This window comes from Leucopleurus acutus, assembly GCF_964270905.1.
Source record: "Leucopleurus acutus genome assembly, chromosome: 16".
Lineage (NCBI taxonomy): Eukaryota > Metazoa > Chordata > Mammalia > Artiodactyla > Delphinidae > Leucopleurus > Leucopleurus acutus.
Window position 1 is genome coordinate 5,184,880 of NC_139158.1, and position 18,411 is coordinate 5,203,290.

The following is an 18,411-nucleotide window of genomic DNA, read 5'->3' on the forward strand; positions in this document are numbered from 1 at the left end:
TTCAGAAGATAAGGAAATCCTGTCTGCATGGGTCTTAGTTATGTATTCTCTAATTTCGAACAGTAAATGTTATGAAAAGCAATCGTTTGTATATTATTCATGACTGATTTTAGAATTAACATCCATTTTTTTAATGTAATGCTAATTTTTAAAAATGTGTAGAACAAGCAGGAATTTATGTATTACATGCAATAAGAAAAATGTTAAGTCTGAACTAATTAGAAAAGTCAATTCTAAGGGAGTTTCCTGTTGTGGAATTATTTTTAAATGAGGCTGTTTGTTTAAGTGATAACCCAATGTGCAAGAGGAGAGACGGGTGGCATAGACATGATCATATTTAAATTGGCACATGAGGCTCATTTGCATAATGTATGTTGACATTTGCAAAGCAAATTTACTTCTTACGATGCTCCAGACCAGTTCTTACTCGGTTTCCAATTAGGATCGGGCTCACCTGTGTCAAGGCCTCTGTCTGCGTCACCCTGTGCCCGGCTGATGTTGCTCCTGGAGCTCGGTGCCCCTCTGTGTGGGCGTTGCTCAGCCCCCCTACTTGCTAGAACTCACTCACCCAGAATAACTGGACATTCACGCTGTAAACTTAATACCATGACATCGTCTTTGTCTTCCCTTCCACTCACGGCAACAGTTTAAGATGCTGGCCGCATTCAGCCAGCCCTTCGAGGACCAGCTCCTGGTTGCTGCCGTCTCTGGGCTTCTTTCTCTACTCTTTCCCTACACCCTCAGCTCCTTTAATGACCCGAGGAAACCATGTGCTGCAGGAGATCATGGTGTCACTTTTTATTGGGGGAATAATTAGAGATTAGTCACAACAGCATCTGTCTGTGTGAATTCTTGCAAAATAAAGTGAGTAAATCTCAGAACATTAGATACATGCATCCTTTACTAAGCAGAATACCTATGGCAGTTGTGTTAAGAGGAGAGCGTTTTAGAACTGGTTCTAAATTCGGTGGCTAAGTCTCTGGAAAACGCCAGAAGAACAGATGACAAAGCAAAAGAATTGCAGTGACACTGTGCAGTGTCCTGAGGACACAGAAATCTGTCTCCATTTTCCCTTTCACGCTGATATCACCGTGAGCTGAACCCCTTCAGGTGGTCGGCAGTGATTAAAGTGTCGAGGCTTCTGGGGTGTTGAGTTGGCCCAGGGGTCCTTGTGAGGTCTTTCCTTATTTTAAAACAATTTATCATCTGTCCGCTAATCACCTGTCTGTGTCGCTCAGGTATGAAGTCTTACAGTTCTGCTGGCTGTCACCAGACAAGAGGCCGGCGGCCGAGGATGTGCACAGACTGCTCACCTACCTGCGGATGCAAAGCCAGAGGGACCCGGAAGTCGACTTTGAGCAGCAGTGGAACGCACTCAAGCCAAACACAAACAGCAGAGATGCTGCAAGTAACGCCGCCTTCCCCATCCTCGACCACTTCGCCAGGGACCGGCTCGGTCGTGAGATGGAGGAGGTCCTCACCGTGACCGAAACCAGCCAGGGCCTGAGCTTCGAGTACGTCTGGGAGGCGGCCAAGCACGACCCCTTCGAGGAGCGCGGCCGGGGCCCCCCGGACGAAGCCGTGTCCTACACCGGCATCTTCTTTGCCACCGAAGCGTTTGAGAGTCCGCTCTCAGATCCCGGGCCCGGGAAGCAAGATGACAGTGGCCAGGACGTCCCCCTGCGGGCCCCCGGAGTAGTGCCCGTCTTTGATGCCCACAACCTTTCCGTCGGAAGCGACTATTACATCCAATTAGAAGAAAAAAGCGGTAGCAACTTGGAGCTGGATTACCCACCTGCACTGCTCACAACGGAAATGGATAATCCAGAAAGGGTCGGTGACACAGCATCCCAGCCTCTGACCCTCAGGAATGTCGAATTAGAGGAGTCCAGTACAGATGAGGATTTCTTCCAGAACACTACAGACCCCAAGGATGCCAGGGTACCCGAGGATGTGCATGTTACCAAGGGCCCCGAGAGCCCTTTCGACAGTATATTTAATGATCTTGACAAATCAGAGGCTTTGCCCAGTCACCAAAAAATATTTGACTTAATGGAACTAAATGGAGTCCAAGCTGACTTTAAGCCGACCACCTTAAGCTCCAGTTTGGATGACCCCAGAGAGTCGGTAATCACGCACCACTTGAAGAAAGAAAAGCCCCGTAAGCTTTTCGACTGCGAGCCTCTTGGCTCATCAGAAAACCTCGTGCACCAAGATGGTTTCGATCAGTTGGATGATGAAGAATTGTCAGAAAACTTTTTATTTCTTCAAGAGAAGAACTTACTGAGAGACTCCTTGTCCAGCAAAGAACATATAAATGATCTTCAAACAGAACTTAGAAATGCTGGTTTTCCTGAAACCATATTAGAAAGTCCGAGTAGAAACTCTCTAGATGCTGAGTTTAAGTTTGCTGAAAGTAAACCAGGCTCTTCTTTGCTGCAGGAAAACGTCAGCGCGCAGGGCAGAGGCCCGGGCATGGCGCCCAAGGACGGCACTTGGGACACGGCCTCGCCACCTTGCCCGAAGGCGCAGGTACCTCCTACCTCGCTCGAAACAGAGGGGCCGCCTCACGATGTCGCTCCAGGTGTGCCCCTGAAGCAGGGCGGAGCTAAGCCCACGTGTTTGGATGTCGGTGTCCGTGAAGACGGTGTCTGCCGAGAGGTAAACCCAGACTCCACGCCCGCCCCGGTGGACACACCTCCCACCGGCGACAGGTCCCGAGACCTGACTCCCCAGAGGGAGGGGGCCTTGAGACTGACCCAGAGCGACTCAGGCCTTGTCCACAGCACTTTGGCCAGTAAGGTGAGTATAGGGAACAGCCTTCCAGAACTGAGGCAGAGCTTACAAAGTCAACCACCTTTGGAAGACCACTGCCGTCGAGGCCTGCCAGAGAGGGCCTTAGAGGCCGTGGATGCTCTGAGTCAGCTGGGCTGTAAAGATGCTGCTGCAGAGGAGCGGGGCTTGGTGTCTGCCCTCTCCTTGGACTCTGCCAGTCAGGACAGCCTTCTAGAGGACAGCTTGTCGACGCCCATCCCGACTTCGGAGCAGTCCGTGGAGACCCCAGGCTCCCTGGACTCGGTGGATGTCCGTGAGGTTTTACTGGGCTCCTTAGGCCCTCACACGCCACAGAGACTCTTGCCCCCCGATAAGCCTGCGGACAGTGGCTACGAGACGGAGAACCTGGAGTCCCCCGAGTGGACGCTGCACCCGGCCCCCGACGGCGCCATAGCCCCCGATGCAGGCTCGGCGGGCGACGGCGTTCGCGGGGGGCCACCTCCCAACCCCGTCATCGTCGTCTCAGACGCAGCCGATGGCCACAGGGGTGCAGAGGTCACCTCTCAGACTTCTGCCCCTGGCTGCCAGGGCTCGTACCGAGACTCCGCCTACTTCTCAGACAATGACTCTGAGCCCGATAAGAAGTCGGAGGGGGTCCCGGGAGCCTCGGCATCGGCCTTGGGAGCAGACCAGCCCCTGCCTGAGCCAGGCACCCCAGAGCAGAGTCCCAGCCCCCCGGACGGCTGCCTGGACACCAGCAGCAGCCAGCCTGGCCAAAGGTGTCCCCCTGCTCGGCAGAGCGCCAGTCACCTGGAGTCGAGAGAAGCGGCAGAACCAGCACCCGCTGGCGCTTCCAGGCAGATGCATCCCCCTGATGACGGTGAGGCCGGCAGCCCCTCAAGTCTGCTGAACTCGGAGCTCAGCAGCGGGGATGACCTCGAGGCCCAGGAGGAGCCCCCCTGCACGCTGGCTTCCACCGGAACCAACACCAACGAACTCCTGGCGTTTGCAGATGCCCCCCTCTGCTCTGGCGGCCCAGCAGCCCCGATGGCGGAGAAGGCCTTGCGCGGCCACTCCGAGGGCCCCAAGCTGAAGGAGCCAGACGTCGAAGGGAAGTACCTGGGGAAACTCGGCGTGCCAGGGGTGCTCGACCTCACCGAGGACGGAATCGACGCGGACGAGGAGGACGAGAACAGCGACGACTCGGACGAGGACCTCCGGGCCTTCACCCTGCACAGCCTCAGCTCCGAGTCGGAGGACGAGGCGGAGCACATAGTGCCTGTGGTCCTCAGCCGTGAGGACGGCCGCCACCTGCGGAGCCTGCTGAAGCCCTCAGCCTCTGCGGACCAGCCGCCCGACGACTGGAAGAAAGAGAAGAAGGCGGTGACGTTTTTCGATGACGTCACAGTCTATCTCTTTGACCAGGTATCTGTTGTCTGTCACCTCCAGGTTGTCCTGCTAGAGAATTCCAGAACGTGTTAGGGGAACGAGCGTGCTTATTTTTTCTGATTGCCGTTTCGAGGCCACGGATTGTTTTGTGATAACTCAGGAAAAGGAATTTGGGGTTGGCTACAGTGTCAGTTCCAAGAACACGCAGAAGTGGGGTTTGCACAGGGAACTCCTGTTACATTACAGGAAGAAGATCTGCATGCCCTTCCTGGGTGTCCTGGCAGAGTCCTGCTGAAGTCGCTAACCCTTTCCAGACCAGATTTTTATACTCTGACAGTCGGCAGTAATGCCCAGCGTGCAGGTGCTGCTTGAACTGTCCGAGGCTCACGTGTAGCCCTGGAGACACCGACCAGCAGCCCTGCCTGTGGAGTGGGGACGGGGACGGGGCAGCAGGACAGAGTGTGTGGCCCTCCCGGCCAGGGGCTGGCCCTGCCCTCCTCCCTGGGGTTGCGCAGGCTGCCTGCTGTCGCCACTCAGGGGGCCAGCCTTCGGCCTCTTTAAAAATGAGGCAGCCTACAATTCAAGCTTTTTTTTTTTTTTTTTTAAACGTTCTTTGTTGACTGGTCTTCGTAGCCCTTGAATTTGCTTCTTGAATCCGCTGGATTGTAAGTGAAGCGCCCGTTCTGGAAGGCGTGGGAGTCCTTGTTGGTTTCTTCTTGGACCTGCTTGCCCTCCCTTTGTGTTTAGTCCTTGGAACCGAGACCTTGGTACCTCAGCCTCTCGTTCAGCATTGGGCCTCTTGGGCCCCACACTTGAGGCTCTGCCCACACCCATGGGGGTCCTGGGTGCCGCCCCACCTCTCCCCTGGGAGCTGGGTCTGCTTTCAGTTGCTCGTTACTTTACGTGTTGTCGCTTCTGTGTGTTCTCTTTCTACGGTGTCGCTCAAAAAAATTTGACCTGTGGCGTGTGGGGCAGGGAGGGTAGAGGTAGTTAAGTGTTTGGGAAAAGAAAAAGTAGACTCCCGGCCCCAACCTCAGTTCACCAGATCTGTGAGAGGGGCCGGGAGGCTTATACACATCCCAGCTTCAGAACCTGAGGGCTCAGGGAGCCTAGGAAACTGGTTTGCCATTTTTTTACTGAGAGTGGAAGAGAAGAGGGATCACCTGGCCCCAGATTTTGTGTTTTGTTACCAGTCGTTCGAATTCACGTATCCCTTTCTTCACCTTCTCTGTGAACTTGAATTGTACCGAGACTTCACCACAGAACAGACGATCTGTAGGTGGGATAGAAAGAGTTACAAAGTGTGTGCCGTGAGCAGTGGTGGGTGAGGGCTGGGGAAGATGTCTGGTGGTCTAGTTGCAGCAGAGGGATGAACTCAGCTCCCGTGGAAGCCCCCGCCTGGGCTACAGAAGGGCTGCACTCGTGTGACGACTTTGGGGGGGGGGGTGATGTTTTGGTGGCTTCAGAAGACAGGGCAGGATGGCATGAGATCGAGATTCAAGGCATGAGAACGAAGGTACAGAAATCAAGTGTAAGACATGCTTAGTAGACGTGAGATTTGAGAGGCTTAGTGTTGTAGAGAAAGTTGGGAAGTGGGTGAAGTCCTGAAAGTCTTCCTTTCTGTGATCTCTAGTTAGTTCTCTCATGCGCTCCACGCAGTGTCCTTGGAGTGGCAGCCCCCTGCTGGCTCAGGCTGACGGCTGGTAGATTTTCTCCTGCTTCTCTTACTGGGCAGCTTAACGAGCTGGTTTTGAAGTAGCTTCAGTACCTTAGCTCCAGAGTTTTAACTGAGCACTCCTGGGTTTTGGCAGTTCTGTGTCTTGGTTATTTCACTGTTGGTTCAGCAGATGCTTGGTGAACACTTACTGTATGTAAAGCAACTTGCTCGTGAAATCACGGCACAGTGAGTGAGCGGTCTGGGTGCCGGCATTTCACGCTCAGGGTCTCCTTAGCTTCCCCACACATCGGCGGTCTCCCATGTGCTTCTCGTGGGCCCTAAGTGAGCCTGGCGGGGTGTTTGACCCTCAGCTCTCACACTGCCCCTTCCGGACGCACAGTGTTCTCAAGGCCAGAATGGTGGACAGTGATGCTTGCTTACAATTAACAGGACGCGTGGCTGCCCTCCAGCCTGTCACAGGGCAGATGAGCTCTGAGCTCAGGCCCATGCGTCACAGCGCTGGTCATTGTAACGACGGGGCCGGGGCTCGGCAGTGTGGCCTTGGAGCCGTGTAGAGCCATGCTCGGGACACCTGCGTTGTAGTCTTACAGCCAGGAGCCCCCAGAGATGTGAGGTGGACTGCCTGTCCTGGGGCACATGGGGAGCCTGGGGGCCTGTGTGCTGCTTTTCTATATTCACAAAAATATTCTACTGGGATTTTGATGGGAGTTGCATAAAATCCATAGATCAGTTTGGGGGAGAATTGACATTTTTACTATGTTGAGGCTTTCAACTCATGAGCACAGTACGTCTCTCCATTTATTCAGTTCTTCTTAGTGTTTTGTAGTTTTCAGCAGACAGATCCTCTGCGTGTTTTGTTAGATTTATACCTAAGTATTTCATTTCTTGGGGAGCTAATTTAAAGGGTAATTTTAAAATTTTGGTTTCCATTTGCTCCTTGCCAGTATATAGAAACGTGATTGACTTTTTCCTAAATTAATTAATTAATTTTTTATTTTTGGCTGTGTTGGGTCTTCATTGCTGCATGCGGGCTTTCTCTAGTTGCGGTGAGCAGGGGCTACTCTTAGATGCGGTGTGCGGTCTTCTCATTGTGGTGGCTTCTCTTGTTGCAGAGCACGGGTTCTAGGCACACGGGCTTCAGTAGTTGTGGCTTGTGGGCTCTAAAGTGCAGGCTCAGTAGTTGTGGCACACGGGCCTAGTTGTTCCGCGGCATGTGGGATCTTCCCGGACCAGGGCTCGAACCTGTGTCCCCTGCATTGGCAGGCGGGTTCTTAACCACTGAGCCACCAGGGAAGTCCCTCAACACATTTTCTGATTTTCCTTGAGACTTTTCCTTTGACCCACAGATTATTTATAAAAAATATTGTTTAATTTCCAAGCGTTGGAGATTTTTTTTTTTTTTTTACCTTTCTGCTACTGATTTCTAGTGTAATTCCATTTTGGTCAGAGAACATATTTTGTAGGGTTTCAACTCCTTTAAATGTGTTGTTTTGCTGTAGAGCCAGGATATGGTCTATCTTGGTGAATGTTCCATGGGCACCTGAAAGAGTGTGTATTTTGTTTCTGGTGGGTGGATTGCTCTATAAATGTCAGATGCAGTTGGTTGTTCATTTCTTCTGTATTGTTGCTGATTTTTCTGTCTACTTGTTCTGTCTATTACTGAGAGAGAAGTGTTGAAGTCTCCGGCTATAATTATGGATTTGTCTGTTTCTCTTTTCATTTCTGTCAGTTTTTGCTTCATCTGTTTTGTAGTTCTGTTAGCTTCATACACATTTAAGATTATTATATCTTCTCGGTGAATTGACCGTTTGTCATTATATGATGTCATTCTTTATTCCTTTCTCTGATATTCATAAAGCTACTGTGGCTTTCTTTTGAGTAGTATTTGTATGATGTCTCTTTTTTCATCCTTATACGTACCTGCATCCCTGTACTTGATAGTAGTTTCTTGTGGAAAGCACATAGGTGGTTTTTAAAATCTATTCTGAAACTTTTTGTCTTTTAATTGGTATTTTATGCCACTTACATTTATTAGAATTATTTGTATTTGGATTTAGGTGCACCATTTTATTCAGTGTTTCTGTTTGTTCCTCTGGTTGTTATTTCTTTTCTTCCTCTTTTTGCTTTCTTTTGGGTAATTTGAACAATTTTTAGAATTACCTTTTATCTATGCATTTCTTACTATATGTCTTCTCTTAGTGTAGTTTTTGGAGTGGTTCTTGGGATTACAATGTACATACTTAACTTTTCACCGCCTCCTTAGAATCAGTGTTTTACCATTTCAAGTGGAATATAAGAACCCCTGTACCCTGTGGGCCCTTCATCCCCCCCACCCCTTTTCTTCAGGTTGTCTGATGTGTCATATGTTTATTCATCAAAAACCCCATCACACAGTGCTCTATGCTTTACTTCTAGTCATCAAACATGTTTTAAGAAACTGAAGAGGAGAGGAATAGGATTATATTCACTCAGATAGTTACTACTGTTCTTTTTTCATTTCTGATGTTCCAGGTTCCTTTTTATTATCATTTCCCTTCTGTTTGAAGAAGTTTGTGTGGCCTTTTTTTTTTTTTTTAAACAAATTCTCTTAGCTTTTCTTCATCTGAGAGGGTCTTTATTTTACACTCATTTCTTAAGGATATTTTCTCTGAACATAGATTTCTGAGGTGATAGTTCTTTTCTTTCAGCATTGTCCCTGGCTGCTTTCAGGAGTTTTTTTTCTTTGTCTTTGGTTTTCAGTAGTATGATTATGGATTTCTGGATTACAGGCATGGATTTCTTTGTATTTATCTCATTTTAGGTTTGCAAAGCTTCCTGAACCTGTAGTTTTATGTCTTTCACCAGATTTGAGAAGTTTTCAACCATTGTTTCTTCTTTTCTTCTTCACCACACTCTGTCTCTCTGTTTCTGGGACTCCAGCGTTACACCTTTTGGTAATATCCTAGTATATGGGCCCTGAGGCTCTGTTCTTTTCTTTCCCTCCAGTGTTTGCTTTTGTTCAGATTGGATCATTTCTGTTGATCTGCTTCACATAACTTATTCTGTCCTCTCTCATGTCCATCCTGCTATTGAGCCCACCCAGTGAGTTTTAAAATTTTGGTTATTGTATTTTTCTGTTCCGAAATCCGCAATTCATTATTTTTATCTATTCTTTTGCTGAGACTTTTCCATTCATTTCCAGTGTGTTTTCCCATACTTTGTAAGAGCATATTTATAATTGTTGTCAGGTAATTCCAACATCTAAGGACATCTTGGCATTGGCATCTGTTGATTGTTTTTTTCTCCTGGGAATTGAGGTTTTCCTTATCCTTTGTTTGCTGAGAAATTTTAGATTGTACCCCTATTATTTTATCCGATTCTGTGCCTTGTTTAGATTCTATGGATAATGTTGATATTTTCCCCTTAGAAGGCGTTGACCCAGTTGGGTTCAGGTCACAAGTTCCAACCAGCCTTCTGGGGATTGGGGTCCCCTTTCAGAGCCTTTGTTGTGCCGTTTGAACCTGTCCTGTGCGTGTGCCACCCCCTGGCCAGACTGGACCTTGGCAGTGGTCTCCCTGAAATTCAGTTCTCAACGCTTTGGTGTGCTGTTCAGGGTCAGATCTACCCTGAGCAGCTGGGGGTAAGCCAGGAGCTCATAAACAACTGATGGGATCCCTTTTTGAGCTCCCGCTCCCTGGGCTGTCCAGTGCCACTCTCTTCTTGGTCCTCTGGCCAGAAGGCTGGGCTTTGGGTTACCACAGTACGCTGTGCAGCTGCGCAGCGCGAGGACGGAGAGGGAAAAGGCGTGTGGGTTCTCCAGGCAGAGAGGAAGCTCACCGCCCTCAGAATTACAGGTGCCTGCCACCCCTGCTGCTGTCACCCAGGATTGCTTGGGCTGGGAGCAAGAGAACAGAGGGAAAAAAGCAAACCCCTGGAATTTCCTCTCCTCTTTCTAAGCATCAGAAGACCCCCCCTTCCTGCATCTGGAGCCAGGACCCAAGTGGCGAGGGTGGGGTGGAGGGGTGGGGTTGGTTCACCGCTGGCTTGGTGTCCTTTGACTCCAGCGCTCTGCCCCAACCTGCCTGCTGCGTCTCCTCCTCCGAGGTCTCCCGTGGCCACTTTGTATGTCTGCCCAGGATTTAGACCCCGTTCCACAGGAGAGATGGGGCGCGGACTCCCGGCCCACCTTCCCCAGGGGTGGGAGGGACAGGTCACAAATAGTCAGCGAGGGCCCCTGCCCCAGGGCTCCTGAAAGCAGGCGCTGGCTGATGGGAACTTATGTTGGGCTTTTCAGGAGACCCCGACCAAAGAGCTGGGCCGCTGCGGAGGAGAGGCGTGCGGGCCGGGGCTGAGCAGCCCCACACCGTCGTCAGGCTCCCCCTACCCGAGCAGGTGCATGAATTCCGAAAGTTCCACTGATGAAGAAGGTATCTCATTGGCAGGTTTAAAAAGCAACTAAACTTGAGTGTGATGTGAGCTGTTTCTGAGGATAACTTCACGTGTCGCCCTGCGGGTGTGGGGTGGGCAGCTCTGCCGTCTGCACCCAGGGTGGTCTGTGCCCCTCTGAGCCCACCTGGACGTCTGCACTGCCCTCTCTGTTCCTTAAAACGAAGTCATGAAAGGAGAGTTACTTTTATGTCTTACTTCCAGGTGGAGGCTTTGAATGGGACGATGACTTCTCCCCGGACCCTTTTATGTCAAAGACAACGAGTCACCTCCTCCGCTCCAAACCTTCCCTTCAGACATCCAAGTACTTCTCCCCGCCGCCGCCGCCCCGGAGCACGGAGCCCAGCTGGCCTCACGGGGCGCCCTACTCCAGGTTCTCCATCACACCCGCCAGCATCGCCAGCTTCTCTCTCACGCACCTCACAGACTCGGACATGGAGCAGGGAGGTGAGCAGGGTGCGGAGCCAGGGCAGGGCCGGCGGCCCGGGAACGGGGTGCTCTCCCGGTGCTGGCAGACAGGGCTGTTCGAGTCTTTGCGAAGAGCTCACAGCCTTGGCAGTGTGCTCCGGGGCCTCGACCCCCACTTCTGGGCTCCGGCTCTGCCCTGCTGGGCCCGGTGGCCCTGGGGCTGCTCTGCCACCTTTCTTCTCCTTTTTCCCTTTGTTCTGTTAGCTCCCAACCCCCCTCTCTCCTTCTCTCCCCCAGAGAGGAGCAGCTCTTCAGAAAGCTCATGCTCTGAAGAACACTTGGCCCTGACTTCGGGCTTGAACCCAAATGCCCTCGGGCCCTCCCCCGGCAATGTTGATTTTGCCATTAAGTCCTAGTCTTCGTGCGCCACCAGAGGGCCCGGGGGAGGTCATGGGCCGGGCACATTTGAAGTAGTGGTATCTGAACATATGGATCCTTTTTTCCCCACAACTAGATTGAAGATAAATGTTAATAGGTACACTTTTTTGATGTGAAGTTTTCAGATCAAATAATAATAACTGCGGAATATAAAGGCTTTTATTTGTGTTTGCCCTGGGTTTAATTGTGCCGATTAGATAACGCCCATGACCTAATGATCTGTTGGGGGCAGATGTGTGGGGCTCAGAGCCAGTTCTCTCCCGCGCCCAAAGCATTGGCATTGAGCAGCGTGTGAGCCGCGCAGATGTGTCTGCGAGAGAGCCTGGCAGGTGCTGCTGTCGCAGGAAGCGGCGAGCGGCCGGGCAGGTGGCTGAGAGCCACACTTGTAGCTTCAGTTCCTCTTTCTGCAGCGAAGCTCAGACGCCGTCCACACTGTTTTTATCTGTGACGATCGTTTTAAAACACAGCTTTGCTTGCTCTCTCCTGATAGGAAGCAGCGAAGACGGGGAGAAAGATTAGGTGATGCTAAGGCACCTCGGGCCCAGGCGGCTCCCCGGCGGCAGCGTTTCCGGCTGCCCAGTGGCACCCACTCGACAGCTGCTGACACGGGAAGCGGAGGAGGACTCAGGAGGCCGAGGGAACGGCGCCGCGGGACACCCGGCCAGGCGTGGTCTCCCAGCTCGTCCAGCTCGTCCAGAGCTATTTGCTGCCCTCGCCGCCCCGCCAGCTGGAAGGGCCGGCACTCCTGCCATCCGCGGGGAGCCTGAGCCTGGCCAGCGTGGGGGGCTGTCGTCTCTGGGCGGTTTCTGGTTCCCATGTGGGGTGTTCTCTGCGTCCGCACCTGTGCATCCCGTCCGTGCACAGGTCCCCGAGGACCACGATGGGAATTGGCACCAGTGAGCCATATTTATTGTTTTTAAAGAAATCACTAATTGCTTTCTGTAATTGCACTGTGGATAAATGTCCTGAGAGTCCCTGATATTGTACAGAATCTTAAATTATTCAAGGAAAATGAGGCAGGTCAAGCTGGTGCTATCCACTAGTTTGATTTTTTTTTTCTTCTGTTTTATAGTTTGTTTGCATGGTACTTGTAAAGCTTAAGTATTTTGAGTGTTATGCTGTCTTTAGAAATTGTTGGAATTGTACATATGGTACTCTTTCGTAAATGATAAATGATTCTGAATGTTAGTGTTTTATGTTCTTATAGGAAATATTTTTGATGAGTCCAAGAAGACTGCTCTGTTTCGCTGATTGAATGAAACACATTTCTGTCTCTTCTCTCTAAGGTGGTTTTTTCCTTGTTGCAGTTGAGGCTTCTCTGAGGGGCTGACGGGTCTTGCAGCCCCTCTGTGTGATTCTCCCACCCTCCCCTCCCCCAACTTTTAAAAAACGCTTTTGGTAAGAATCGACAGGTGGTTCCCAGAGCTCAGCTTGGTTGGAACATCCAGGTCCCCCCGTTGTCCCCAGGGGCCGCGAGGCCTCCTCCCAGCTGGGCCCCAAGTCACTTCCCCTCAGAGCCGGCTCTTCTGCTTGGTTTCTAGAAGCGCAGACAGCGGTGGCTTGAGGGCCCTTGTGTGGTCACTCCTCCCTTCAGGAGCATAGAAGCGGCTCCACGGAGGGCCCTGGGGGCCGAGGACGGTTTGTGTTCATTCTGTCTGTGCGCTTGAGGTGTTGAGCTTCTCACAGCCCCCAGAGCCAGTCCGGATCACGTCCCGTCCATGTGTGGCTGGTCTCTGTAACCGAGGCAATACACTACATCCCACAGCCGTGAGGACGACGGAGGAGCCTCCACAGCCAGCACGTCCTCCTGGTTGGGCCCTCGGGCAGCCCGAGTGGCCGTCGCCCCCAGACGCCGCCCCGGGCTCATCTGCACTGACCCCCGCCTTCTGCGTTAAGCCCCCAGTTCTCCCCTTGCTCTGAAAGGACCGAGTGTGTCCAGTGCAGCCTCATGATGTTGGCAGGTGTCGGGTGTTGGTAATAAAAAGCTGACCTCATTCTGCGGCCCTCGAGTTCTGCTCTGCCAGCAGCGTGGCAGCCAGTGTACACGGGTGGGGCCTTGGGGCTGGGTCCCCGCACACCGGCCCCTCACCCCAGGGGTTTCCGGTGCTGACGTGCTTTCCCGACTTGAGCGAGAGGCTGGGATGACCCTCCAGGCCCGCCTGGGGCTGCAGGACATCGGTCACGGGAGCTTGGGGACCCGATGCAGGTGTGTGCGCTGGCTAGAGTTGACATAGTAAATTGTGACCTATGTTATCAATTCTGGCTCGCCCCCTTTTTATACTAGCAATGACTTTCCAGAGCGGCAGGGGCGCCCTTCCCCTCCCCCTGTGTGAGCACAGAGCACTGCCAGAGCCGGACCCTGGGACGTGCATGTTGAAAACACAGTTAACAGGGCATTAGGAGGTGATTTTGCCAAAACTGTCATAACTCTCAACTTCTTGCTCTGGAGACTTCCAGAGTTTTCTGAATTTTTACATCTACCAGTCTTGGTTAAAAGAAAAATGAGAGGCAGTTACACTAGTTTTTTTAAATTTCCAGGTTTAAGGAGTTCAGATCTAATGACTAAAATCAAGTGGATCCATAGACTAGATAGTCTTCTACAGTCAGCCTGTGGTAAATTATTGATGCTTTGGGGCTGTCCATTTTTCACTATGATTAAGGAGATTTTTAACACCATAATCCCCATTTTAATTTATTTTAAGGTCTGCATCACTCTGATACAATGAATTGCCAAAAACATTTTATACAGGGAGCTAGGGGTGGGGCTGGGTTGGAGTAGTAGGTCTTAGTGTGGTGTTGCATGGTCGGGTAGATTTTATATTTATAATAAACATGGGAATTAACATGTTCTTTTGAAATCTCAAGTAATACACAGGAAATTATGTAGATTAAAATTTTCTGCCCATTTTTGAAATGTCAGCATGTGCTTTGTTGTTCGTTTCAGTTTTCTTTTCACTCGGTTACCAGTAGGTGGGTTTGTAAACCGCTTTTGTTCTAATAAGTTACACAATGAAATAGTATCAGTGGAATTCTCTAGATAATGTGGGTGAGGTGTGTCATACCTGGTTCACAACGATATTTCCTGGCCTCCTTTGGGATCTGTCTTACTTTGGTGGAGTTTACGTATCTTAAGTCCTACAATAAAAATAATCTAACCTTCATCTCCTTCCTAGCTAGATGTTAATTTGTGTTATCAAAGGACTTGGTCATAAGCCAGTAAGAGCAATGTAGAAAAAGTGCTCCCCCAAAATCCTTCTGAAACTTGGACTGTGCGTCTGGGTAAGAAGCCATTCATCTTAAGGGTGAAGAAGCTCCAGGAAGCTGAATGGAGAACAGAGTATCTGTTCTATTTTTGAGTGTACAGGCGATTGTTTCTATGAAAATGGGTTTATCTAAGAAAGGTCTTGGTATGTCTTGCTGCCCTGAAACCCCTTTCAAAGCCTCCTTCTTTTATTAACACTTTCCACAGGGTGTTCGTGGGGTTAATGACTTTCTGTACGTTTGTCCTGAGGGCCCAGGTGCAAGGGAGGCAGCTCCTGGTTTTACTCTACTCAGCCCGTCATCTGAAAATTCCAGAAGCGAACCAAGTGTGAGGCTGGAGATGCCGGGCTTCAGTTACGAGGGGCTTCAAAATATTAGCCTTAGGAGAAGTAGCCTTAAAATAAGAATGGGTGTACACAGTTACTTCAGGTGTAAGTCTCAAAAACAACGTTCCTAAGTAGTAACAGGGTTGGCCCAAGATTTGGCTATCAAAAAGTAAAACACTCTTTGGTATGTAAATTAATTCTTAAAAGATGTGTGGACAGTATTGCATCGCCAACAACCTGTTATTTGAATGGCTGGAACATGGTTAAGTTCAAGTTGGCACGGGCGTAGATAGGCGGTAACAGCGGCCCGCTGTGAGTACCCACTGCTTCATTCCAGCCGCAAATGAGGACGCATGGGGCCATCCGACCTCCGAGGTTTCCCTGTTGTGCTTTAACACAGTTGTAAGAGGTTCACGGCAATATAATAGTTAAAGAACTTTCAGTTTAAATCGTGTACATTTTTAAATTGTAAGATTTTTACTGTATATTGATGCATAGTGTGATTCAATAAACTGCTTGTAATTTAAAAACTATTTAATATTCAAAATAAATATAGTTATATATTTATAGATTCTGTTACCGCATTGATTCTGTGTGTTTTCCACGGTGTAAGGCCTGGGGTGGGCAGTCTGGCACTGCCCCACTGTGGGTGCTTGGAGCCTGCAGCCCTGGTCTCTAGAGATGGGATGCCCTTTTCTGGGACAGACCTAAACCCCACGCACCCGAGAACACGAAGATTTGCATAATCACCGGAAAACTAGCATGGACTGTTTGTGCTGCCATAAAGTGTACCTGTAATTCAAACATGGATGAATTTCAGAAGCATTTTTGGGGGTTTTTTTTTTTAGTATTTATTTACTTATTTGGCTGCACCGAGTCTTAGTTGTGGCACGCGGGATCTTCGTTGCCGTGTACGGGATCTTCACTGCGGCACACGGGCTTCGTAGTTGCGGCACGCATGTGGGATCTAGTTCCCCGACCAGGGATTGAGCTCCGGCCCCCTGCATTGGGAGCGCGGAAGTCTTAGCCACTGGACTGCCAGGGAAGTCCCAGAAGCGTTTTAATTTCTGAGATCCAGCCTCTAAGGAGCGCTAAGCCCAGAGGCTAATCAGCTCAAAGCCAGCTTTTCTGCTCCCCGAGTGTCCCCTCCTTGCTGTCCTGGTCCCAGCTGTCACAAGCAGGGAAATGGGCCTCCTTGTACCAAAATAGGGGCCTGGCCCCAGCTCAGGTTACACCAACTGCAGAGTGACCCTCGGGGAGTAGATGGAGGAGACCTGTGCACTCCCATTCCCAGAGCCCATGACAGGCAGTGAGTGGCAGTGTCCGGGGGAAGTGCGGGGGCCAGCGCAGACCCTGGGCCTGCAGGACCGGAGCCGGTGGGAGCCCAGGACCGTGTGCCGCCGCGGGTCCTGCTGCACTCCGGCGCCTCCCATCAGCCCCCAAGACCCCTGTGCAGTTGCTGCTTTTAACGCCTTATAGTGCTCCGGTCAAAGGTGAGGAAACTGAGGCTGGGGACGATGAAGTAAAGCAGGTGGGTGGCAGCCGGTTTTGAGCTCGAGCTGCCTCTAGCCCCTGGAGACCTAAAACCGATGACCAGTTATTTCTCGGTGAGCTGCCCACAGGCGGCCGGGCAGGTGCTCCCCGGGCAGGGCTCCGCCGGCTCGCACCTGGCCCGGCGCCGCGGGCGTGGCGGGGTCGGGTCCTCAAGCCCCCGGTGCTTCAGGATCCTCCCGAAACGCGGGGTGAGGGCGCGGGGTGCCTGGGCTATTGCTCTTCGGGGCTGTGGCCGCCGGCCGTTTGAGAAACTCGTATTACCGCAAAACGGCTTTTCCACGAATCTGACTTTGACTCCGTGTGCTGAGCCTTAACCCCAAGGCCAGGTGCGGCGGCCAGGTGCTTCCCCTCCGCGCCGGCCGGCTCGCAGCGAGGCCGGCGGAACTGGCTCCGGGGGCCTGCGCGGGGCGGGGAGGCGGCCCGGGAACCCTTCGCGGGCGGGCGGGGAGGGGCCCCAGGTCCCCAGCCGGCAGGTGCGCCCCGCCCCCGCGGCGGGGCGGGACACGCGGACTCCGGCCACGCCCCGCGCCCGCCCCACGGGCTCATTTACATGCGGCCGCCGCCCCGCCCGCGGCGCCTAAAGCGACGTGTCCTTGTCCCCCGTGGGCAGCCCCAGCGCGTGCGGCCACGGATCCCCAGGTAACGGGGTTGGGGTGCAGGTGGGGCGGCGGGGAGAGGACCCTGGGGCAGGGCCGGGTGGCGTCTGGAGGGAAACCTGGGTGGAGGGTCCGGGTCTCGAGCTCTGGCCGCCGCCATCCACGTGTTGGGCCTGGGGACTGCGGCGGGCTCTGGTCACCGTCCGCCTCTGACCTCCGACGGCCTCCTCACGTCCACAGCCATTCTGGCACCAGTGTTGTCCCTGCATGTGTGACATCCAATGGGGCAGGACTGTGAGTGTAGTTGGTGCCTGTCCGTCCAGGCGACCAGGAGGTAGTGCAGCCTCGGGCAGAGGGCCTGCCCTGGGCTAGGATGGGGCCGCGCCTCTGGGCGGTCTCAGGCAAGTGTCAACGGCCACCTAAGCCCAGGAGGCACTCAGGAGGCAGTGAGGGGCATGGGGCCGGAGAAAGGTCCAGGGGTCAGTACGTGTCACCCAGGGGGAGAGGGGGCCACCAGACCAGGGAAAGGTCTGAGGGGTCAGTGTAAGGTCAAACAGGGGCATGGGGGGTGGGGTGGGGTCTGGGAAGGACCCTGAGGTCACTGTGCACCAGCGGGGCAGCCGCCACTGGGGACCGCTGCCCTGCCGAGTAACCGCGGGGTGGCCTGTGTTCTGGATTTCAGCTCCAAAGGCCCCCCCGCCTCAGAGCCACCCCCCCCCCCCACCAGGACAACCAGTCTGGAGCCATGAAGACCAAGAGCCGGCCTCCCCGGCGCCGGGTGCCCCCGCAAGACCCAGAAGCCACCCCAGGGGAGCGGACGCCCGACAGGCCACCACCGGGCTCGGGGCCAGACGCGGCCAAGGCTCTGCGGAGCCGGAGGGCGCGCACGCAGGGGGCGCGGGCAGAGGGCGGGCGCCGGCGGCCGGGGCCAGGGAGCCGGCGGGAGAGCAGCGTCCAGCGGCGGCTGGAGAGCAACGAGCGCGAGCGGCAGCGCATGCACAAGCTCAACAACGCCTTCCAGGCGCTGCGCGAGGTCATCCCGCACGTGCGCGCCGACAAGAAGCTCTCCAAGATCGAGACGCTCACGCTGGCCAAGAACTACATCAAGTCGCTGACCGCCACCATCCTGACGATGTCCAGCGGCCGCCTCCCGGGCCTGGACGGGCCAGTCCCCAAGCTCTACCAGCACTACCAGCAGCCGCAGCAGGCGGCCCGGGGCGCGCTCGGGGCCTCTGAGGCCCCGCCCGAGGGCCACCTGCAGAAGTTCTCCACGCAGATCCACAGCTTCCGCGAGGGCTCCTAGCGCGCCGCCCCGCCCGGGTCAGCGGCCCGGCCTGCCCCTCCCAGCCCTGGGCCCTCCACGCCCCGCGGCTCCGTTTCCCTGCACTCTCGGCGCAGCCCTGGGCACGTCCCAGGGCCCAGGGACAAGACCGGTGAGTCGCCTGGTGGAGGCCACGGCTCTGGGCAGCATGAGGTCCATACCTCCACAAGGTCCCAGGGCTGCCTTGTCATCGTCTAGGCAGGAGCTGGCCGGCCCTTGTCACTAACTCCTCTTCACTCC

At 53.1% G+C, this 18,411-nt stretch overlaps 2 protein-coding genes across 2 annotated transcripts in view; both read left to right on the forward strand.

Moving 5' to 3' along the window:
- LMTK2 (lemur tyrosine kinase 2) overlaps nucleotides 1–15,111 on the forward strand; it is an 82,071-nt gene extending 66,960 nt beyond the window's left edge. Inside the window, exons 11-14 of the mRNA XM_082856694.1 lie at nucleotides 1,239–4,200; nucleotides 10,116–10,248; nucleotides 10,472–10,714; nucleotides 11,604–15,111. Coding sequence (XP_082712820.1) covers nucleotides 1,239–4,200; nucleotides 10,116–10,248; nucleotides 10,472–10,714; nucleotides 11,604–11,632 — 3,367 coding nt within the window. The 3' untranslated portion in view covers nucleotides 11,633–15,111. The remainder of the gene's footprint in view (nucleotides 1–1,238; nucleotides 4,201–10,115; nucleotides 10,249–10,471; nucleotides 10,715–11,603) is intronic.
- A 2,484-nt stretch (nucleotides 15,112–17,595) lies between these two features.
- Nucleotides 17,596–18,153, forward strand: BHLHA15 (basic helix-loop-helix family member a15; the record flags this gene model as incomplete). Its single annotated transcript, XM_082856221.1, has 1 exon — nucleotides 17,596–18,153. One exon carries the CDS (start codon nucleotides 17,596–17,598, stop codon nucleotides 18,151–18,153), a length of 558 nt encoding a protein of 185 aa, XP_082712347.1.
- Nucleotides 18,154–18,411: the final 258 nt, after the last annotated feature.